General features: G+C 26.4%; 1 protein-coding gene across 7 annotated transcripts in view; it reads left to right on the plus strand.

The window, feature by feature from the left end:
• The window catches only part of LOC134829807 (CUGBP Elav-like family member 4), a 79,432-nt gene that overhangs the window by 36,284 nt on the left and 17,327 nt on the right, over positions 1–25,821 (plus strand). For 4 of the 7 annotated variants that reach the window (XM_063843075.1, XM_063843070.1, XM_063843069.1 and 1 more), the window contains exons 3-4: positions 3,289–3,337; positions 23,658–23,783. In XM_063843075.1, the coding sequence (XP_063699145.1) occupies positions 3,289–3,337; positions 23,658–23,783 (175 nt within the window). The remainder of the gene's footprint in view (positions 1–3,288; positions 3,338–23,657; positions 23,784–25,821) is intronic. The other 3 variants (XM_063843072.1, XM_063843073.1, XM_063843074.1) reach the window with 1 other exon arrangement.

Consider the following 25,821-nt stretch of genomic DNA (forward strand, 5'->3'; position numbering starts at 1 on the left):
CAATCAGATATTGTTGTTGTCATTTTAGCGTGCCATAGTAAATAAAAGCTAAGACGTGACATATTATTATTTTTATTTTAGTATTTTTCCGTATTGTACATATACAATGTTAAACAAAAAAGAGGGAAAATACGTACACTTTCTGCTATAAATTTTTTAAGAAAAATGAATATTTATGATGGAATGTCGTCTACAGAGGAAATTGAAAATTGTTGTGGTCCCTTTACTTGCTTACGTATGAAAATATCGATTTTCATCGTTCCATCCCTGAAAAATATGACCATACAGAAAAAAGTAATAATAAAAAGTAATAAAATATACATTTAGGTCGTTCGTTCCATATATTTTCACACATTGTGATAATAACAAGGAGTCTATTTTATATCGTGCATATTACATACATAAATGTCTAGTCTGAAAATATAAAGAAAACCCATACAAACATCATGAAGTACATCGCTAATGCTTCAAATTTAATATCTGAATTACGTTTCGTAAAGTAAAAGTACATAATTGACATACATATCGAAAAGATACCATTTAAATGCACCCAATGAACATATAGGGTGTTCCAATATGACAAAATCCATAAACATAATATTATTATCTTCGTTATATGTATTTAAAGAATAAATACAAATAACAAATTCTAATAAATAAATTCCGAAAAATATGTAATCTAATCAATATTTTATAATTTTCTTGATCTATCGTGAAACAGTTTTCACGTGATAAATAAAAAACGCATCAAAAAGCTCATTTTTAGCTCACTTAGCGACTCCTACGTTTGTAATGCTTCTTATTTTGGTAAAAATAAAATGATCATGACACATTATGAAAATTTTTTTGCGGGCTAGTCTTAGTTTCAAACTAAAAGTAAATTAGGTATTCCACAAATTTTTAATCTTACAAGGCGCTACAAACGACTTCTTCTTCTAACGACGAGAATCATTAAAATCGGACTTATAGTTACAATATTACGCACTTTTAGATTTCGCGATTTGCGAAAATAGCGCAAAAAATGCTAAAAAGCCTCGAGAGTCATAACTAAAAATTACCGATTCGGTTTTGCTCAGGATGACAAGTCTAATCGAGCAAATTAACCGTTAAAAAAATTATAATAACCTGTATAATAAGTTAAAATATATACGTGAATGTTAAATAATTTTTTGAAAATGTATGAGTCATAATTAGGTACTTAGTAGTTTATAAAATTGTTTATTTTTTTTTTATATTTTAGGAATTAAAATTTTAGTGAACACAACTTAATATACGTACTTTTTTTCAGAAAATAAAGATGAAATAAAATTTTAAAATACCAACAATACATTCAATCGTCAATCTATCTTATCTTTATTTGTCGTTTTTTTATTAATAATGAAAAAGCTTTTAACTTAATAGATTTGAATCTTGTTCCTTTATGGTGATTTACCCTACCCAATTTTTTTACATTTTTGTGCGTGCGTGATAGTTTGTACTAGAATAGATAATAGGTATATTGAATTTTGTATAACATGTTACATAAACAGAATAAAAAACAAGAGTCTCACAAGCTCAACAATTAGCGAAACAGTTTTAAAAAATTTATTATTTTTCTTCACTATTTTTTGTATTGATTTTGCCTCCAAATAATGGAAGAAAGTGGTAATGATAACTTCAACAATAGTATTTTGAAGAACAAATGCGGTATTAAACTCGACTTGTCGTGTGTGTGTGTCACCTTTGCCCCAAATTTTTTTTAGTGTCTGTGGACAGTCTCTTGGGTAGTGAGGTGTATGGGAACTGTGAAATGGTCATAAGGAGTACGAAAATGTGAAATGAGGAGTATGAAAATGTGACTTGAGGAGTGTGAAAATGTGATTTGAGGAGTATGAAAATATGACTTGAGGAGTATGAAAAAGAGACTTGAGGAGTCATTGTAAAATTGTAAAATGAGGAGCACAAAAAAGCGAAGATATGTAACAACGAAATGCCGTATAGTATGTCGTTCTTTAGACGACTACTTTCTCTATTTTTTTATATTGAGTTTAATTTAAAATTTGTTCTACAAGTATAATCATATTTAATAAAATAGGTTAAAAATTCTGAATGTGTTAAAACTTGGATTCAACATACGTAGGTTAGGTTAGGTTTGAGAATGCATCACCGCGGTCCGAAGACCTATTGTGATCGCTATGACAAAATGTCATACTTAATTTCAACATACCTATTCTCGTAAAAATTAATATAAAATATTTCTTTTATGAATATTTACACCCCATTACAGGTCAAACTGAAAGTTTGTGTACTTAGATGAAACTTAGCTTTCCTGAAAAATAGGAAAAAACTACTGGATAAAAGTTCTATTTTGATCAAAGTACCACTTCGGGGAGCCGAGATATCGAGGTTTGAAGTTTGACCTGTAATGGGGTGTTATTAAAAAACATTACTTATAAGTAATCATTAATTATTACTATAAGTTATATTTAAAAACATTATGGAAACGAGAAACAGATAAAAAAATTAAACCTAAGAAAGTTAAAATTGATTTAAATATAAAGAAAAATATTTGATTAAAACTTAAATGAATAAATGCAAAAGTTTTTCATTTTGCTTCATGTTTTTTTTTTCTTTTTCTGAATCGTGACAAAGTTTTCACGCTTCAATTGTTACGTTATTTAATCTGTAGTTTTGGTTTAAAAATCTCCTAAGAGGTTTTGCAAAACTCGCTTTTCATGTTTTTCACCAGTTTGTGTTAGGCTCGAGTTTCAATAAATTATGATATTAAAAATTGATATCATAGTTGTTTTTAAATTGGTCATATGGAAAAAAATAACATTATAACAAAGTATATACATTTAACTATGTTAACTATGTTCTGTAAAGATGAAATAGAATACGCTACATTTAATTACCTATTATAAAATATGAGAGAATATGAATATCTTTTGTTCTCAACAAAAAAAAATGTTGGATTTTTATGTTCAATTGCAAAACATGCTACGCGAAAATATTTATTATGGCAAAAAAAGAAAAACTAAAAAGTTATACAAAAAAACTAATTCCTTTAATTATTATAAATACAATTCCATTATTTTAAACTTTTAAGCAGATTTCGGTAGAAAATCAAATATTTTTGAAAATTATATCAGCAGATATACATTAATTATGCATACGAAAAAGACTGTACAGCCTATTTTGTATTTAGTTTTTTCTAAGGTTTCTTCATCATAATTGTTTTTATTACATATATATTTAAGTATAGATTGTGTACATTCTTTATAAAAAAAAAAATTAATATCTTTTCAGATGAACCGTCCTATTCAAATTAAGCCAGCGGACACAGAAAACCGTGGTGGTAAGTACAAATATTTTAAGTTAGATTGCAATTGTAACACTCTGGCATAGTAAAAATATCATAGTTCCATACAATAGTCGAAAATGTTTTGAATAATTTTGAGTTGTGCTATGGAAATATTTTAAATAACATTTATAAGCTTAGGATTCAAATAAAAAAATGATCTTAAAAACCTTGATTCAAAAAATGTTCATTATTAGATTTTTTATATTTTTGAACATCAATTTTCATGATTGAAAGAAGTTAATGTTCTTCATTTTGATATTAAAAATGTTGGTTAAAATGCATTCAAAAAATTGTATGTATTCAGTTCGTTCTCACATTTTAGATATTCATCCTAAGATATTTCAAATTATTATAAAGGACATTTTCGGCTTTTTTATTGGTCTATCTTAATTTTAAGAAGATATTTAAATTTTAAGCATAGTTATAAGTAACGTAGGAACATCAAATCATACAAAACTACACATTATTATAAACTTAAAATTATCATTAGTTTTACAATTAGATTTAAAAAAGCTGTTCGTAAGACGTTCGGATTTTTCAGAACGAGTTTAAAAATATACACTACACGAGAAATATATTTTAAGAAGTATATTTTTCTTTAAACATTGTTCAGCAAACACCTGTTGTATATACCTAAAGTTTTTGACTCGCGGAAATGTTCAAAAAAGCATTTAAATTTTTAATCACTAGTTGTAATAAAACACGCATTAACTGTATGTAAAACATTAAGATTTAATTAAATGTTATTGATTGACATTGGTTTTTCGACTGGGAGAATCCCTCAAAAAATTTAAAAAGTGCTCATTTTCAAAGAATTTCAGTACAATTTATTAAAGAACTACCAACATTAGGAAACCTTAAAGAGATTTAAAGATTAAAAGCTCGGAAAACTTTTACATTAGTTGATACAGATAATATGTGTCTAAAATTAAAGAACACTACTTTTACTTAAGCATCTTTATTTTTATATCTTTTTTTTATGTTTTGAAAAATGTTGTTCTTTTACTTTAATAAACTCGTCGTTTCGACAAATTACTTAGAAATAAATTTAAATGCCGTGTTTTAGAAACTTACTCCAAAAACCTATGCTAAAAAGAAATACATAAGTTATAGATATGAATATACTTACGAAAATACATACTATTTTTCTTTATGACTTCATGTACACGCATATTCCGTTGAATTTCCACACAAAAATGTGTGGCAAATAAAGATAAAAATGTGAGTTCTTTCTCTTTTCTTATATAATACATGTCATTTAGAAGGCACTCAACTTGAAATGTTTTTCCTTCACATTCCCCTCATATATATACCTGAAAAACAAACTCTAAGTAGAAACTTATTGAATTATAAATTAGTATAAACATGAGATAAATAAATGTATGAAAAAATTATAATGAAAATCCAACAGGATACATTCAATGGAAAAACGAGAATGAATTGCATTCGTGTATAAAACGAATGACTTGACCGCATTTCAATGTGTTCAATTACATGATTTTTCATAAATTTTTCGAGTTTTCCCGAAGATTTTCATCAATTTTCACTTTTCATGTTACTCGCGAGACTCCCCTGAACATTTTGAAATTTTGAAAATTTTCAAGATTTTCCGATTTTCCATGAATTTTCCGAGTTTTCCCGAAAATGTTCATCAATTTTCACTTTTCATGTTACTCACGAGACTCCCCTGAACATTTTGAAATTTTGAAAATTTTCAAGATTTTCCGATTTTCCATGAATTTTCCGATTTTCCATGAATTTTCCGAGTTTTCCCGAAAATGTTCATCAATTTTCACTTTTCATGTTACTCACGAGACTCTCCTGAACATTTTAAAATTTTGAAATTTTTCAAGATTTTCCGATTTTCCATGAATTTTCCGAGTTTTCCCGAAAATTTTCATCAATTTTCACTTTTCATGTTACTCACGAGACTCCCCTGAACATTTTAAAATTTTGAAATTTTTCAAGATTTTCCGATTTTCCATTAATTTTCATGGACAACATATTCCAACGGATGAACACTCATTTAAATTTCCAACGGATAATTTTTTTAAATATGCTGTCAAATCTGTCATTTGAAAAGAATTCGCCAAACCTGCTAATTCAAACAAAGTTAAAGTGGCACACCACACAGACGGACGGACGGACGACATCACGAGCACAATACCGCATTTTTTTCAAAAAAATTGAAATGCGGTAAAAAAGCATTGCTTTCAAAAAATCGTTTTCATACCTTTTAAAGTTTTGAAAAGCTATTTTATTTTTCTCTTACAGGAATTTTTACTGACTAATAAATATAATAATTTTAATTTAAAACTTTAAAAGAAATAAAGTACTAAACAATAATTAATCATCAATATTTTTATTAATTGTCCCTTCTAAAAATAAATTTATCTTTAGACAATAGCGTTGACTTAACAATCCCCTTAGTAGAAAAAAATGTCAATGAACAATTTAACCTTTTCATCCCTCAATTATGTTTTTTCTACTAACATTCGAAGCACGTAAATGTTTTTGCTTGTGACTTGTGATTGGTGAAAAAAGATGAAAATTTTAGTTTTGTCTGTGATGTCTGATACAATATATAAAAAGAGTATAATTTTTTTCTAAGAATGATACGTGCTTTAAAGAAAACCTTGTTGTATCGTAAAGTAAAGAAAATTATTCAAACGGTTTTTTTTTTTAAATTTTGAGCAAAAGCATGACAAGTGAAAATTTACGTTAAAGACAAGAAATGCAGAGATTCAATTTCCTTATATCATGTATTTTAAAAATAGTTATAAATAGCTATATAGGTATTTTTGTAAATCTTCAAGAGTATCTTGAAACCATAACATTGAAAAAATATAATGTCATGGTCTAAACTAGAATTATCTAAAAAGTAAAAAGTCCCATAAGTCTAATTTGAACGATCTACAATATATTGAAACATTTTTTCTTAGTGAAGACACAAGTAGGTATCATAATAGCTCAAATGACAAATTATAGTTGGGGATAAAAAAATTAAAGAATGAAAAATAAATGAATGAATGTAAATGAATGTGAATGAATGGACTTTCTATCTAATAAAAAATAAAAACAAACTATTTCTGAAAATAAGATTCCTGAAAACAGAAGTATCACAATGTTATTTAAAGTAACTATGATATTTTTTCTAAAGGATAAGGGAACAAGTACATATTTAAGTTTCTTTATATTTCATGTTTAATGAGTAAGTAATTGAAGCTACATATGATCTGGATCTTTTCTAGAATTTTTCCGTATTCTTCATTCAGTATTTTTTTTTTGTATACATATTTTGTCATCAGGATCAATGTCAAAATTTGTTTATGTAGAATTTTAAGTCTAAATAAAACAAAATAACACAAAAAGCAAAACAAAAAAAAAACAGAAAAGTAGGTCTATAGATTATTGATTTTTTTTTTGTCTATGGCGTGAACGTTAGTTTCCCTTCTCTTTTCTGAACCATTACTTTTATTATTATTACCGTCCATTTAGACATTTTCATCGACCAAAATGTTTCAACGCACGTGTTTTTTTCCTGATTTTGATCCAATTTTCTTATTCGAGCATAGTCAAAATTATCTTCATTCACACAAAAATAAAAGGGAAACATGTACATAAGATTTTCTTATCAATCGAATGTTTAGTGGTCTGTATTAAGATTTTAGTTTACATTTACACGATTGGAATTTTGTAACACTCTATGTTAAAGCTCGATTTAGCCAAAGAGGAAAATAACTTTTGATACTTAGAAAATACTTGTTTGACATATCCTATTATCTCAATATTTTTAACTGAAATATACATAAATTAGTGTTCGGCACATGCTGCATGTAAAAAAAACCATGCATGCATGCAGCATATATGTCGACATGCATGCTGCATGCATGCAACATACTCACAAATTTCAGTAGTCCAAATTTCAGTTTTTTAAAGAAAAAATTATTTTTTTTCACACTAAATTAAAAATGAATTAATAATTAAATAAAGAATTGATTAAAATAATTTTCAAAATTGATGAAAAAAATTAATAATTGTAAAAATATCATATCGTGATGTCGAATACTGATTTTCAAATTAAGACATATTTAAATTCTAAGTAATTTTTTACCATTATGTAGCTTAACCAATCTGAAAAATATCTATGCTCGTCAAACTATAGTTCCATTTTTTTTTCATTGAAACTTTTCCATTATTGATAGAAAAATATAGTCAAGCTCTTTTTAAAATCTCAAAACTTTTGTTCAAAAAAAGAAAAATCTTAAAAAATTCAATTTGTCGTAATGTTTTTAAAAGCTATTTAACCCAAAACATTTGACTTTTATTGTATCGGACTTTAATAGCTACTCAAAAAGTAAAAATATTGAATTTTTTTTCTTTAAAAAAAATTTTTTTTCATCAAAATAATTTTATTTTCATATTTTACATGTCGACATGTAAATTTTAGGCTACATGCAGGTCGACATATATGCTGCATGCATGCATGCCGACATGTATATAGGGAGAACACTAACATAAATGAAAACCAAAAATAAGTTTTGAATTTTTTGAACAGTTTTTGACCATTGATCATTTATTCATTCGTTGATTATTGATTTTTATTATCTATGTATTTTGAAATTTTGATTATTATATGGTATTATATGAACGCAGTATTATATGACGTTCTTCAAACGACTACTTTTTCTATTTTGCTCCAATGGAATTTTTGACTTTTAAAATGTAGCGGCGGATTTTATTTTTTATAAACCTTTTTTTTAGTTTCATTTAGAGCGTACCAAATATCACATATTTATACTTTGTACAATACCTTGAATAATTAACAAACAGGACTTTGTTGAAAGAATTTAAAATAGAATACAGAGAAGAGAATAGTTAGGGTATTGGTTGGCTTCAACCGGGGTCTCCAAAGAGTCCTATTGTGGATAGAGAATAGTTAAACGATCGATTGTATCTGATATATGGATTTGTGAAACGAATGGAACATAAATAGCCTGTTTTAAAAATTTTAAGAAATATTTTTAACTGTACCTATTAATGGCAGTTAATCATTTTTGGATTGGATTGCCGATAACTTTTTTCTTCAATGCACACTGTTCTAAAAATTCATCAAGAAAAGTAATTAAAGTATTTTTTCGTTGTCTAATAACAGTATGTTCCTTTCTTTTTGATATTCATAAAAATACAAAGTAAACAAAGTTAGACACAACAATTCGAAATATCATTCATACGCTTATTGATTTGGAAAAATATGTATTTAGATATGCATGTAATTATATTTGACGAATGTTTTTGAATGATAACAAATTCTATATACATTTACATACTACTTTTCTTATTTATTGTATATATTTACTTCAACAAGGGGTTGTAAAGAATATGCCATAGGGGCTCGGATTTATATTCTCCTAGAAGATGCTTTCAAATATGTGTGTTTTGCTTTTATGAAGTTTTACATGACTTAATTTTCATTTTATTGCTGTTTGATATTGTTTGCCCATAGATATAGACGCCATATTTACCAAAACAAGTTTTACTCAAAGTATGTGCATTCATCATAATCATCGTATTATGATCAAAACAAATAGAATATAATTTTTTAGATATATATGTGTCGCAATGAAAGAAGATAATCTTAGGTAAAATATTTGTGAGACGATGATTGAGGTATGTTTGGTATTTAAGTACATGATATTTACGATGCATTGTTACTTGAGATGTTGTCTTAAAAATTCCATTCTAAAAAATACCAAAATCCCGAATTTTAAATTTACTTATGAAAATCCAAATTTGATTATTTTATCGTAAGGTCCGACCAAAAATTAAAAAAACTTTATCTTTGCCGACATTTATTTTCGCCTTATTTATAAAATTTTTATGAATGACTCAAGATATTTTAAAAACACTAAAAATCTCATTTTGGACTTGCTAACCAAACGGTACGTTTCCGACTATATGTTTCATGGTCAAAATTGAAGAACTGGGGATGGCAAATAATCATGGTGAGAAAAAAAATAAATTACAAAACTTTTAGTTTCGACCTGTTTTTCGTTAGACGTATTTTCCCATATTTTGCAATAAAAATTTCGCCAAAGCAAAAGTTTCTTCTTTTTTAATGGACCTAACCATAAACTATTTTGTTTTTTAGTTATATTTCTGTTTTATGGTAAAATCTAAACTGTGATTTTGGTATTTTTTTTTAGAATGGAATGCACCATATTTGACTTAACTTAATCGTAAATTGGCAACAGGTATTTTAATAAAATTAAATTAGTTAGAACATCAAAAGTAAAGTCACATTATTCACGTACTAAGATGTCCTTCAAGTTATCCTTCAAGTTCACGTTTTATCGAAAAATGCGGTATTTTGTTGGAAAATCCGTTCGTGTGTGTGTATAACTCTTTGAAAATACTTAAATTAAAAATAAATTAGAATTAAAAATATTTGAATTTCATGTTACATTTAGAATTCTTTATTATAAAATAATACAGACCCAAACATTTTTTTGTAGATGTTCTTCTTATCACGAGGAAAATATTTTTTATTATTGTTTCTAAAGAAAAAGACAAATATATATATTTGCAGCGTCAGCATTTCTTCAAACATATATCAACATCCATTTTCGATCGAAAATTCATGAAAATCAATAAAATCTGTATTCAATAGATGCGTGCACACATGTGCTTCGATCATCATCTATGTCGTTTTACACCTAATCAAAGTAAATGATGGTTTTCTTTCCATAGAGGTTGATTCAAACGACGCGGCGCATACACATACTACAGAGACGATGTATCTCAAAGTAAAAAGGGAAAACAAAAAACACGGTTTACTGTAAAGTTTACTTTGCAAATATAAATAATATATAAAGCACCATGGATGAATATACTTTAGATATTCGTGAAAATTGTTGTTGTCATCGTCGAATGCTGTCAAGCAAATCCTTCACCTATATTGCGTGAATTGAAAATATTCTCCCCCTTATCTAAAAATTCATTTATATAATATCAAAATGTCTTGTGTATTCGTCTATAACAATGGCCCACTTTTCTCTATTTGGTAATAAAAAAAAATAAATTTCTAATGGTGTATTTTTTTTTTTTTTTTTTTTGAAGTTAGGCCGCTCCAATTTTCCGAGTTTCTTCAGAAACAGATTTCACTGTAGAGTAAACTGTATGAAAAGCGGGACATTTTTGAGTTTTTCGGAGTAACGATTCGTTTCCGATCATATGTTTTATGGAGAAAAATGATCTACTCGACATGACAAGCAATTCAAGTGAAAAAAATTTTTTCGAAAAAAATCGACCTGAACCTATGAAAATTTTCAGATTTTCACGTGAGCAAAACGTCAAAATTTGAATGTCAATTTTTTTGAAATTTTTTTCACTAGGATTGTTTGTCGTCTCGAGTACATCATTTTTTTCTATAAAACATATGATCGCAAATGAATTGTTGCAAATTGCCTTATTTTGCCAATTTGGTTTCTGAAGAAAAACTGGGAAAATTAACCGCCACAGAGTTTTGCTAGAACAAAAGTTTCTTATTTTTTATGCAATTTTTTGAAAAAAAGTTTTTGGACAAAAAGATCGAAAAAAATTTGGAGCGGCCTTATGTACCTTTTTTTTGTATTTTTTAATTTAATATTTAGTTTTGTCAAAAATTTTTGAAAAAAATAAGGGGAGAAAATGCTAAAATTGAAACAATTTTTTACCGTTGCTCAATATATCTGTTGTTGTTTTTATATATTTATATTTTTTTTGTATATTTAAAATTGATTCTGAAACATTTAACTTAAAATTGAAAAAATAAAATAAAATGATAAACTAGATCAAGCTGTATCCATACAGCGTACGTTCAACTGTACCGCATTTCAGATGTATAAAGTTAAGGTTGTTTTTAAAATGGGATATTTAAAATTTAATTAGGATGCAAGTAGTATATGATAGAAACATTCCGAATTACATTCCGGATGCATTCCGACATTTCGAATGACATTCCGGTTGCATTCCGACATTCCGAATGATATTTTTTCTTCGAAATGCGGTAAAATAACTGTCATTTTTACCGCATTTCAATTTTTTTGAAAAAAAACGCGGTATTGTGCTCGGGTTGTCGTCCGTCCGTCCGTCTGTGTGGTATGCCTCTTTAATTTTGTTTGAATTAGCAGGTTTGGCGAATTCTTTTCAAATGACAGATTTGACAGCATATTTAAAGAAATTATCCGTTGGAGTTTTAAATTAGTGTTCAACCGTTGTCAAATGTTGTCGATGAAAATTAGTGGAAAACTTCGAAAAAACTCGAAAAATTCATGAAAATCGGAAAATCTTGAAAAATTTCAAAATTTTAAAATGTTCAGGGGAGTCTCGTGAGTAACATGAAAAGTTAAAATTAATAAAAATCTTCGGGAAAATTCAAAAAAATTATGAAAAATCATGGAATTGAACACATTGAAATGCAGTCAAATAATTCATTTTATAAACGAATGCATTCTCGTTTTAATTAATTAAGTAATTTTATAAAATTACTTTTTAGAAAAGGAAAATCTTGTTGAATTTAGAACAACAGTATATCGAAAATTAAAATTTCTTAATCATAAATTCTTGAAAAATTTAAAAAACAAGACCAACGGTTTTTTTCGATTAAATACTTAACTTTTTTTATTAAAATTTGCTTGATTTTAGTTTAGAACTTATCAATATGTTTCATTCAAAAAAATTATAAAACTTTTGTATTTATATATGAGTATGACATTTTTCTCAAAAATTTAAAGAAATATCTTATTATCTCTCCCCTCTTATTTTTGAGTCAAACGCAGGCTCTTTTTGTGCTTTAAACATAAGCGTTACACACCTATATTTACGAAAAAATAAACCAAAACAAAAATAAAATCTGTATAAAACAGCTATTTAAAGTAACTTTACACACAGGCTTAGAAAAAGATTTGAAACCGTCAGTTGTTATTCTTCTTCTTCTTATTATTATTATTTAAAAAATAAATTTTCACATTGTGTTTACGGTCTTTTTATGAGTTTTTGTATCCGCGTCTTTTACATCATCATCACAAGTGAAAGTTATACAAAATGAGATGAAAAAAGGCAAAAGAGATTTCTTTTTGAATTTTCATTAGAGATTATATTAGAACGAAACATGTAGGAAAGAGGGTAAAGTGAAGATATATATTATTATTTTTATATATTATTGTTTTTACAACAGCAAAATTATGTTTTTCTATAAATGGTAATTTTGGTTTTTTATCCCGAAATAAAAATCATTTTAATATAACAAATCAACGTCTGAAAAGGAGCTTTTATGCTGACCAATTTTTATTTTGATTTTTTAAAAGTCAATCATTCAATGTTTTACTACCTAGCCTTAATGATTTCAGCGCATTTACAATTTCGAAGAACAGAAAAAAAAATGTTGTCGTTTCTAGACAAAAATATAGATGAAAATATAGATTATGTAATTCATTTAAGTAGGTAAAGTATGTAAGAAAAAAAAAACAAAATTTGCTGTCTATTTGAATCAATCATCATAATTTAATTCAAATTTTAATTTTTGAACATGTATAACCTTAGAATGAATTGTCAATCAAATTTTTTAGGTTCTAAAGAAGACCTTTGAGACTTCATTAATCCGTATTCATTCACAAAGTACACAGTTTCATCTTATATTTTTCTACCTACTTGGTGCCAAGTTTTAATAAAGGCGCACAAGACAGATAATATAATTTGCAAAATAATAAAATATGGTTGGCGTATATGACGATTATGTTTAAAATGTTAAGTTGTGAGGAGCGATTTTGTGAAGATTTTCTGAATTGATGGAGGCATATACATTTAAATATTTAAATTATGAATTTTCGGTTCTAAATCTAAATTTGAAGAACTAAATTGATTTTTGTTTAAGTTGAATTAAGTTTAAGTTAGTAAAATCATGATTTACATGATTTTTGGCTTTACTTTTAAATTTAATTATCAGATGAAGTCTCTGGAGATGGAGTTGAAAATAGCCGCAGTAATAAAGGAGTACTAGTATTTTTCATACTTTGGAATCATTATCTTCTGTTACAATTTTAGTCAGAAAAACAAATAATGATTTGTAGCCTTGAACAGTAACCTCTATCTCCAATTTAATTCAACCTACAATTATATACATGTGTATCCTACAAACTTACTACAAATTACTGTTTTACTTCTTTACCAAACACGTTATCAATTATTTTTAAATTTTTCGGGAGTCAAAAAGACGATTGTTTGTATTTTAATCAACAATATAACTAAATAAAAATTATTACACGATTAAATGCTACAATAGTAAGATTCATTATGTACACATTTAAGATTTCATATATGCATAAATATATTCAATACACATAAAAACACTGAAAAGTGATACTTTTATAAAAAAAAGCATATGAGCACAGAACACACTTGTATTCACCTCAGCTTACAACAACTTACTCCCTTATTCAATATTGTGCATCCATTTATTGAAGTACTTTAAAAACTTTTATTTTATCAACAACATACAACGAATACAACAATGTTGCCGTCGCTGCCATCATCAAAATGAATATAAAATTACATTGTCTATCTTCTTTTTACATACAATAATATGTTCCTGTACACTTGTATAAAACATACAACTTTTGTTGGTAGGGTAAATTTAAATTTACAATTTTCTGCTTTCAGGCCATCTAATTAGCAAATTTTCATCTCAAGGGAAAATGAACGTTGATGCGCGCGCCTTTAAAAATAAAGTTTATTTCATTAAAATTTATATAAAAATTGTATTCAACAATCCTTTTTGAATAGTAGTATGTATAAAGATAATAGAACGAATGAGTTAATTGAATCGATATTCGAAAGCGAGAACAGCAAGTGAAATATATTCAACTTAATTTATATCATGATCAGATTTTTACATCAAATCAACAAAATCGTTCTTCTGTCAATTCAATTAAAGTCCAGTTAAAAATTTTGAAGGACACATTATACACGAAAACTTATGTACTTTTCGAAACTCGGAAAAATGTACACATGCCCATAAAATAATTAAGAATGTTTTACGGACAATAAAAGAAAATTTATTTCATTTCTAGTTTTAACTAGAAATGAAAACACTTTAATTTTTTTAAATTATTTTGATTTTTTTCTTTAAAAATTTAAAAAATTGAAACATGTTTAATAAAAAAAAAGATTTAAAAATGAAAAATTATAAAAAAACTAAAATAGAAAAGAAACTTAATAAGGGATTGAATTCAGTATTTTTGTATCTATAGTCTTCGCAACAAAAAATACGTCTTTGCATTTTAACACGAAATTGATTTTTGGTTTACTAGAAAGTTTAACAATTGATTTTCCATTCTTGATTTTCGTTCACCCTTGTTTTGCATATGAATTCATGAATACAGAATTAGAGTATTGTTACATCGTTAAATGGAAAATATATAAGAAGATTTATATCTCACATGATGAAAATTGAATTTATTTCACGTATGTAAAAAGTAAACTCTCTCTTTGGTACAAAGCATGGAGAGAAAGAGAGTTTTAACGTATTATTTTTCACGTATTCCTATTTTTATCTTAAGGTGTTTTTGTAGCTAGAACTCAAATGCACACACCATCATCACGCTGATTTTCTCCATGAGAAACTTGGAATTTAATTAAAACTGTGTATGCCACAAACACACATTAAAGGTATGCATGAAAAGTATACAGTAAGATAGTGGTTGCTTATGCATGCACAAGGAATTAATATGTACGTGATAAAATTTTCATCCTGAGGCTTTCTTCAAACTAATTACTTAATTACGGTGAAAAGCAAACATTTAAACATAATTTTCCCTTTGCGAGTAAAATGAAGCATTTCATAGTGATCTTTATCAAGTATTTTTATTTTCTGTAAATGATTAAAACTCAATTGTCAAAACTGAACGAAAGCTAGTTAATACATACCTCAAAGTATCTTGCAAATATTATATTATATTGATTATAAAAAAGTATTTTCTATCAAGAATTAGTAATACATACATATAATTTTGCTAACTATTAACATGGTTATAAAATTCAATGATCCCAAAGGGAACACAAACAAAACAGCGAATATTTGTTTAATTGTGAGAAAATGGATCAGGGACTAAATAATATAATAAAATTTAAGAATGGCTTCAAATTTAGTATAATTGATGCCTCTATGGGAAGTTTTTGTTTAAAATGCGGAAAAAATTACGTCCTTTGTGAATTCAGTGCGGGCTTTAAAAAGATAAATGTTTTTACTCTTCATAAAATAAAATGTTAGTTACCATGTATTTACATATAATTTTTCATGTGAATATGTAAAATTCGTGAAAAACCTCAATCAAAACATTTTAAACGAAACAAGAGTTATACATCACCACAATTAACCGTTTTTAATGTTTTAAATTTTCACTTTTATTTTACATTATCATAATGGTTACTTTAATCTGTACAGTAAATGGTAGTAAAAAATATGTGTGCAATGATATGAAATGTAACGAAAAAGAAAGACAAACATCATCATCATCATTATGGTTGTTGTAAAAATGGAGTAAGGTACTAAGTATACTCGGTGGAACGCAAAGGCAAAAAGGCATTAAAATCCTAAACAAATATTAATTCATTTAATGGCTTCATTCTAAGACGTAGACGGAAAACCTTAAACCGAATGAAAATTAAATGAAAAGCTTGATAGTGTATATGCTTTGATTACAAAATGTCTGACAGAGACTAAAATAAGAACTTGTTTTTTTTTGTCCGTTTTATGAGTAATTTTATTTCTAAAGTTGGTTTATACTCAAAGTCAGTTAATCGGCTTTTCTATTAATTTACTTTTAAAAACAAACAAACAAAAAAACGAAGTATACATAATTTTGTAATCATTGGAAAACATGACCATCTTGACCATTTCGAGTTATGAAACTTTTGTTCTGGAAATTTGAATCTAGCTTTTGAAATACGGAAGGAAATACGAACTGCATTTTCATGCCTTTTGGCTCACTTTTGTCAATTTTTTTTGACGATTTTTTTTTCAATTTGATCCCCCGCTTTACCCGTTTTAGTCAAGGTAGGGTTTACGCGTTTTGTGGATATTTTTTAAAATTATTTAGATCAAAAATAAAAATTTTTTAGAAGAGCACTAAAAATCACATTTTTTGAAAATTTCAAATGTCCCTACCTTCCGTATTTCAAAAGCTAGATTCAAAGTTCCAGAACAAAAGTTTCATAACTCGAAATGGTCAAGATGGTCATGTAATTTGTTTTTCAATTTTCCTTTGTCTACCAACTTTTTTAAATTTCATTTGGAATGCGTCATAACACGGTATAACAAATTTTAAGGTAAGACAATTCTTACACAGAAAAGTTATTAAAGTTGTACTTTTGTATTCTCTATAGTCTATTTTCTTTCATTTGGGCACAAACGTTAGGAGAGAATTTAACTAGATGATCTGTATTATACATGAACACTTTTGGAATGTGCTTAAAACTTCGAAAAAAAGGAACTCAAAACTAAAACTTTAGAGGGAAAGAAAATGGATTTCCAATATTTTATAAAAATGGTTGAAGACAAATACAAAAAAAAATTTTACTATCTTGTAAAAGGTATATATAAAACATTTTCCTTTCACCAGCAAACAAGCTCAATTTAACATTTGCAATTTCATAGTTTTTATTTTATTTTGAACTTTAGCACACTGTCGACATAGTGTAAATATTAAGAAACGACAAAAATGTAAGAAAAAATATGTGATATCGAGCAAGTAAAGTGATTTTTTAAACTTTTAAGGTAGCAATATTGACTGAATGTTGTACATAATATTTTTTATCGAATAAATACTGAGATTATATTTTCATAAAATTTAATATATTCTTGTCTAGGTGTACTGTTTTGATATGACTCGGATATGACTGATCCTCATCAATGGCATAACAAATAATACATATGTACATTTTAAAAGTTTCTAGAATCTGAGTTGTGGCTCGAGCAAATTTGAAAGCCCAACCAAATAATAAGGACGTACAATTTATACAAAATTTTTAAAGCTGTTTACTGCAGACAATAATACCAATACAATAATCTTACCTTTACAAGACAATTTATCAAGGTATGTGATTTAATTATATTGAAGCAGCTTAAAGGCAAATAACATACATTGGGTATTATTGTTTTGATACAGTTACAACGGGATTTCGTCCATAAAAAAAATTAAATTCTATCAGACAGTTGTAATGGTCATAATAAATAAATTTCCGAATTGTAGAATTTAACAAAATCCAAACATGATTTTTTCAATTTATTGCCTGTAGGCTAACAAGGCTGCAGCCTCAGGCCCCGAGCATTCTGTAGAACAAAATTTCTTAAAATATGCCTCAAAATGGTTGAACAAGGTCCTTTAACCTTAGGCCCCATTGTCAGTTAATCCGCCACTGCCTTAAATGGTAATTTTTCTCTTTTCCAATATCATCTTTTCTTTAGTAAATTGTAAGGAGTTTTTTAGAATCGCATTTCGAAGAAATAATGCATTATAAAACAATCTTGAAAATATGCTTGAAATATCTTAGTTATACGAAAGAGATCAAATTAAAGCAAAGATGAAAAGCCCATAAAGATTTGAGTTTTAAATATGCATTTAAAATGAAATAATATATTCAGCTATAAGTAATGAAGAGTTCTAATATCAACATTACAAAGTTTTTCAAACCTTAACAACATATTACACAACTTTATTAGTACGTACAGCATTTAAATTTTTTAAGTATGTACCAAATTGTATGCATTAAAGTTAAAGGTACTCGTACATTGTACTATGCATTAGTAATTCTCTTTGTGGAAATATAAATTTAATGCGATACATTTGCTAAAACAGTTCATTTTGATACTATAACCTTTCTTGTGTTTCTGTAATGTCGATTGTCTTTAGATTTATAGATGGCACAACATTAATCCATCAATTGAAATTTGTCTATTTAATCAAATATATATTAGTTTTCTTTTCTTAGATGAAAACTATTTTAACTGCCAAGAACTTACAAAAGTTGATTTTAAAATTGACAAATTTAGAAATTTTCGGAATAATCAATCGTTAAGCTAAAATAGGCAATTGAATCTAACTTTTGGAGGAGCTCAAATCAGTTGAAACAATGTGCTTAACATATTCTTTATGTATATAAATAAGCATAAAAATAATAAATTATGTGACAACTTTAAAGTATATGAGATACCCTAACTTAGATTAAAGGGCTATAAAAGACACGTTTTGTTTTAAATTATTGCATTCCTTGCACGGCTGACGTTTATATATTAACGCTATCATTCTTATGTGAAAAGCAAAATTATTTTATTTATTTATTTAAGTTATTTAAACTAAACTTGTATTACATTGCCTTAACTGCTTTTTTGTCAACATAGTAAATAAATACTTACATTCAAACACATATCACGTTCATCTTGTTATTGTATGAGTATTTTGAATTAATTCCCATTGGAATGTTTTATACAATTACTTTTTGAAACTTGGTTTTATCTGTATAAAAAATATTACACAAACCTTTAAAAAATTTTTTCAAAAAAATAAGGCCTCTCAAAATGATAATTTTAGAGTATGAAGAACTCCTTAGAGACCGCGGTGCGAGCCATTCTAGATCTTATAGGGATATAGTAAACCCTACTACCCTACCCTACCCTATAAAGTTTTAAAACTTTTTTTTTAAATCAATTTACTTATTTTTCTTACTTACATATGAGTCAAAAATGCTCAATTTCGTAAATTAAAAAAAAAAGTACGTGATTTAGTTTTAAAGGTTTATAAAATACAAGGGCATAATTATTTAATATGTAAGTAAAAAATGAGTGGGAACTTTTTGAGTTACGCAGGCTCAAAGTTAGCCAAAAAAATTTAGCTTTTGACCAATAACTTTGTCATTTCAAAACGAAAATGATATCTTCCTTCAGCAAATTTGATTGTCTTAAAAAGACGCTTCCAACGAGTATGCGATCATTAAAATCGGATATGCAGTTAAAAAGATATGCACATTTGAAAATTTGACGCATAAAAAAGCAAGGTATGCGCGAAAAACGCGAAAAAGCCTCCCACGGGTCAATGATGTGTCTGAACCAAAAATGACCGATTGGGATTTGTTCAGGATGATAAGGCCTATATGTATACGAAATTTCAGCCAAATCGAATTTTTTACTCACATATTAAATAATTTTGCCCACAAAACAGTTTTAACATCCTAACGTATGAAAAGAGTTTTAGTAGTGTTAACTGCGTTCCACTGTAAGCAGTTCTAATAAGAGTTTCACTAGAAAAAATTAATGTTGAAAATAAAACCGTCCATTTACCTCCAACTTTTCATAGTAATAAATCGTTTCCCTATCTAAAAAAGTATAAAACAGAAACAAAAGATAAGAGGTTATACTTTAATACGTCAATATGGTGTATCGACCCTTGTAAAAAGGAAGCAAAGAAGAAGTTAAACTAGATGTTTGCATGTCAGATCACGATTTGTTTATGACTTCATATAAAATTATATCTTTTGACAGACATTCATTTATTCATGCTTTCAGATAATTAATTTTTACAAAAGTACAATAATCTTAGGTTTTTGTACTTTATTATTTCGTGATACTTATTTGATCGTTTTTGCTTCAAATGAAATAGATCAACAAAATAATATCATCAACCCACGCAAATAATTTGTTTTCTTATTATATATTTTTTTTATTACCTAATTTATTAGTATTTGTTGATTTTCAATGATAAAATTTAAAGAGCCCTGAGTTAGGAGGCACATTTGTTTAAAGTATTTTTTTTAGATTTTTTTATTTTTTATTTTTTTTAGAAAAAAGTAAAATTAAAAAGCTAATTTGCTTTTAATCGAGTAGTAAACTTCAGTTTGTATTAAAACAATAAAACATAAGTTGTTAAACTCCGAAAAAATACATATTAATTTTTTTATTAATGATCTTTTATTACACTTATGATTTTAATTTACACTTCATTTTTCATACTATCTGCAATTCCAATATGAAATTTTTATTCAATTATTTCTTTCTGTAAATTTGTATTTTACTTTTTACACTTTTTCAACAACTACGTTGTTTATGTTTCCCGAGCTATTAATTCTTTTACTAGCCAAAATAATATAATTACTAGATGAATTAAGGTTTGAAAGAAAGTTGACATTGATGATGACCACATTAAAACTAGATAAGATATTTATTCTATGTAGAAATCTATGTTAAAATTATGCATAACACTCACTAGTTTTTTTTTAATATTACTAAAAATAATTAAAAAAATATAATATTTAAATGTTGTTTTGTTCGTGTCAGTGCTTTGTTTTTCTTCGACTTATATTCTATGAAAATAATTCATTTTTTGAGTTTAAAAAACATACCGCTTCATTTCCGTGTATGGTTTTTATTAATGATAATTTTACTATTTTATTGTTTTTCCTTAAAAAATAAAATGATGAAAAATGTGTGTTTTTTTGTACATTCTTGATGGCATAATATCAATTTTAACACATTTTTTCTTTTATTTCTTATTCTACTTTTGTTACAGAAATAAAAAACATGAAGTCGATGAAGATGGTATCGCCTTCAAACAATTTTACTGGCGTTGTCGTGTCGTTGTCATAAATAAAATCTATAACGTAAATTTTTCAGAAACAGTACAACAATTAAAAAGCTAAGCATCGCGTAGTGAGTGTCAGATAATAAAACGAAAGAATTTATTGCACACAAAGAACAATTAATTTAAAAAATAATGATATATCATATATTAATACTAAAAATAAATAAATGAGTTTCTAAACAAAAACTAGGATTAATATAGACAAAAATTTAATTATTAAAAAAAAAGTTAAAAACAAAAAATATATATATAAAAAAAATATTCCCCTATAAAGTATTGTGATTGAATATTATATCAAACCAATTAATAAAACTAAAATGCAAATATCTTTATTCAAATCTATAAATATATTTATAATTATGTATATAAAGATTTGAAAATTCTTTGGATACACAAAATATCAATTATTCATATATGATATAAGTAAAAACAGAAACAGGACAATATATACGATATTTATGAGATTTTATAAATATTTGTATATCAAAAATAAAAGTGATTAAAATAAAGTCTGACACTAAAATATAATTTCAAAAATCCTTAAAATTGTCAAAGAGACACAGAATCAACTATTCGTGAAACGTGAGTGTCTTCAGATTGCGGCCAATCAAAAACAATTAATTTAAAAATAATTGAAAACGAGAGCCAAAATTATACATAGTATTGTGAATCTAAAAAAGTCATACAGTTTTTAAAAGTAAGCGAATTTTTTCACCTAAAACAAACGTGTGTATATGTTTTCGTTATTCTCTATAATGTAATATCGATAATTTCAAAACTGTTTGTTATGTAATAAATATTTATAAATGCTATTAAGTTTTTTCGTGTATTATTTATTTATTTATTTTTTTTTTTCATTTAATTTTTTTTATTAATCATTATTATTAAGGATTGCTGTTAATATCAACATTAAATCATATAATATGTATTGGACTTTTTAGTATTTTGACGTAACTATTGTCGTTATATTAATTAACATAATTCTTATATTTTATTGTAAAATAAAGTTTTTATGTACTAAGAACGGTCCTAAATAAATTGAAATTAAAGCCAATCTTTAAATGAACCCAAGTCAATGTTAAGATCAGTAAAATTTTCGTGTCTAAATAAAATATGTCTTAAAGAATTATATTTTATGTAAGACATTGTAAAAATTTAAATAAAATTTCGATTAAAAATACAAAAAAGTAAAAGAATGTCCATTTATGTTATATGAATATAATTGAATTCTCAGCAATAATTAAATAATAATTAATAAAGAAAAGAAATAATGTATGAATGTTGTTTCATCTTTGTAACGTAATTAATTATTGTCACCGTTTGATACATTTTATTGTATTTTTAATGCAATACTGTAATGTTTTTTTTTAATTATAATATATTTGTATAGTTTATTGAAAATTACATTTTTATTTACATGCACTATACTACAGTAATTCAAATTGGAACAAAATTATTGATAATATTACATACAAATAAAATATAATTGGCCTAATAAATAAAATTCTTCAACTTCAAAACTAACACTTACAAAAATTACTCGATAGACGAACAGGTTATTTGAATTTCGTTTTAATTTTGGTGTTTGATTTAGTTTATAGCTTTTATTGCTATTTATATTTATGTTCTTTATCGAGAGTATTTGTAAATGTGTTTATTGAGTTATATAAAAAAAAGGAAATATACAAAAAAATGACAAGAAAAGCACTGTTAAGTGGTTAATGTTTGTGTATTAGCAACTACTCATTGATAAAACATTACATTTTTATTGAGACATTATTTATTTTCTTAGTTATTAAAATTAAAATAAATATAAATTACTAAACTACAAAGCTTCACTCTGTCGTTTTTTAAAATAAAAATTAACTAATGTCATTCAAAATAGTTTTAATTATTTTATATTATAGTATATTTTAGAAATTATATTCCTATGATTGTTTGTAGTTGGTCCGTTAAATATGTGTCTTAGAAAAACGTTGACAGACCTATTTTAATGTATGATAAAGATGCTAACACCGTATTCTTTATAATACAATAAAATATAATTCGTTTTATTCCCATTCAATGCAATTTAGATTTGTTTTAAAATCGTAATTGTGTTTCTTTTACTTCAATAATTTTGAATGATTGTTTGTTTGTCAATTTTGTTCCATTTTCATGGTCATGTAATATGATAGCTAAATGAAAGAAACAAACTCTTCCATGGCTTTCATATTGGAAATTTGTAGCTCTTGGTGTACAATGTGAACTGTAAAAAGTTAACAGCACAATGTACTGCCTTTTTTATATTATAAACTTTGACTTCAAAATCTGTTTATTTTATGTTTTGCTTTAAAAATATAATTTATTACTAATACCAAAACTTAAAACAGTTTTTGAGAAATTGATAAACATAATAAAGACAATATATATTTTTTTTAATTAAAGTATTTAAACTAATATATGTTGTCTTTTATTTTAAAACAGTTATCATCAATTACTACATCTACTTATTTTCCTCTTAAATCAGTTTTATTTTTTGATGCTATGTAACGGACTTTGTTTATGTTTTCTGCCCATGATTTATAAACTCACAATCTCATATTTTTTAATTCTAGATACATTGATATGTTTCCCTCTTTTCTTTTTATTGTTATTGACTATAGATCGAAAACTATTTGTTGGTATGCTAAGCAAGCAGCAAACCGAGGATGATGTAAGGCAATTGTTTAATCCGTTTGGAACAATTGAAGAGTGTACAATTTTGCGTGGCCCAGACGGTGCAAGTAAAGGTAAGACCCCAATATAAAATTAAATAGATGTACTAATTTTTTGTGATATTTTTGCCGTTTTGACTTTTCAAAAATATGCTAAACATGGCAAAATATGGCTAAAAATGGTTGAAAGCACAAAAAAAATGTCTAAAATATATAATTCGAAAAATTTTAATTTTTGGGAGGCCGGCATACGAGCATTTGAAGTTTTCAAAAAACTTGTTTTTTACTGCTCTTCTTCGTCCCTGGCGTTACAGTAGATTATTTATCGACTGTTCCTCCATGAAATTATATTTTTTAGATTGCCTGTTATTTCAAAATTCCAAAAATATACAACTCTTATAGGTTTAGACCTATATTTTGGCTGAAAACCTTCGAAATGTGTAAAAATTCCTTGTGAGAGATACCTGAAATCCATAGAAACTTCATATGCGAATTGTCTCGGATTCCGACGTGCTACAGACCTATGAGTGGGCATTTTGGAAACGTCTAGGCACCTAGTTTAATAATCAGCTAGAATTTCCAAGACACATTGATGTAGTGGTTTTCGTGTGTGTCAGTGTAATAAATAAGGCCGCTCCAAATTTTTTTCTATGTTTATGTCCCATGCCCCATTTCAAAAGCCGAAAATCAAAAATGTCATCAAAATTTACCGTTTTTTGGCCTTTTTCCATAATTTTTCAAGAAAATTTCAAAAAATTTTTTAAATATTTTCTGTGTACTGAAAAACGAAATTTGACTCAAAAAATTTATTCTCAAAAATATTTTCAAAAATTTTAGAGAGTTTTTTTATGAAATTTTTTTGTTTAATTTTTCAACTTAAATTACTCTAAGATTAACTTTAAATTACTAAATCTCAATGTGTATACCATAAAAACAATTAAAATATTCATAAAATGCCAAAAATTGTTTAAATTTTGTCATTTTGTATGAAAAAGTATTTCAAAACTTTTTTTTTATTTTGCCCCACCCCATTTTGAAAAAATATTTTGAGACAAAAACATCGGAAAAAATTTGGAACGGCCTAAGTTTGCCTGGTACAATTTTCTGATAATAATTTCAATTCGACATTTTTTTCTTTGTTTTCAAAGGTCGACAAGAAAGTTCAAAATATTCAGTGATATTCTATAAAGAACAGAAAAACTTAGATATATATGTTTTTTATTGTTATATAATAAAAATATATTTATATAATGGCTGACTTTTTTCATCAATATCATCAAAAAAAAAAGTTTTGCTAAGTTACTGAATTTACGCTTGATGAACATCTTATATGTGGAACACAATTTTTCAGAATAGTTTGATTAATATTTCAAAAGTTTTCCAATGAATGTGTAAAACTTTTTCTATATATGTATTAGATATATAATTCTGAGGCTTGTTTAAGACAAATATTAAACTATTTACAAAGTTCTATCATTCATCCGAAGACAGACAAAAGGTTGATACATGATTGTATTCTAAATCGGCACTAGTGATTATTTAGGTATATCTTGTATAATATATTATTGATTTCATACTTAAATGATAAATCAATAATATATCTAGATTTGTATTGAATCATCAATAATCAGTAATAAGAATCATCATAAATACATCAACTTTTAGATGCAGTGGCGGATTCACCCTTGGGCTGATAAGGCTTAAGCCTTAGGCCCCGAGCATTCTTTAGAACAAAATTCTTTAAAATAGGCCTAAAAATTGTTGAAAAAGGCCCGATTGCCAGTTAATCCGCCACTGTTTAGATGTACTTATAAATACAACATTTTAAATAAGTGTAACGAAAATGATACATATGTATTCCCATTCTACACGGAGTGAAAATCAAAAAATATAAAATTTCGAAAAGAGATGTCTAACTTGTGACCGCTTGTGACATTAAAATTCACTTTTCGTCACGACATGAACAAAGAAAGTCATAAATAAAGTCTCGTCTTAATAGTTTTAATTACGCGTTTTAAATGACTCAAAGTATCCATGTTAGGATCCAAAAACGGGTTATAATCTTTATCGTTCAAAACTAAGAACTTTTTGTTTAAGCAAATCATTTTTTTAC

Source organism: Culicoides brevitarsis, chromosome 2 (genome assembly GCF_036172545.1).
Source record: "Culicoides brevitarsis isolate CSIRO-B50_1 chromosome 2, AGI_CSIRO_Cbre_v1, whole genome shotgun sequence".
NCBI lineage: Eukaryota > Metazoa > Arthropoda > Insecta > Diptera > Ceratopogonidae > Culicoides > Culicoides brevitarsis.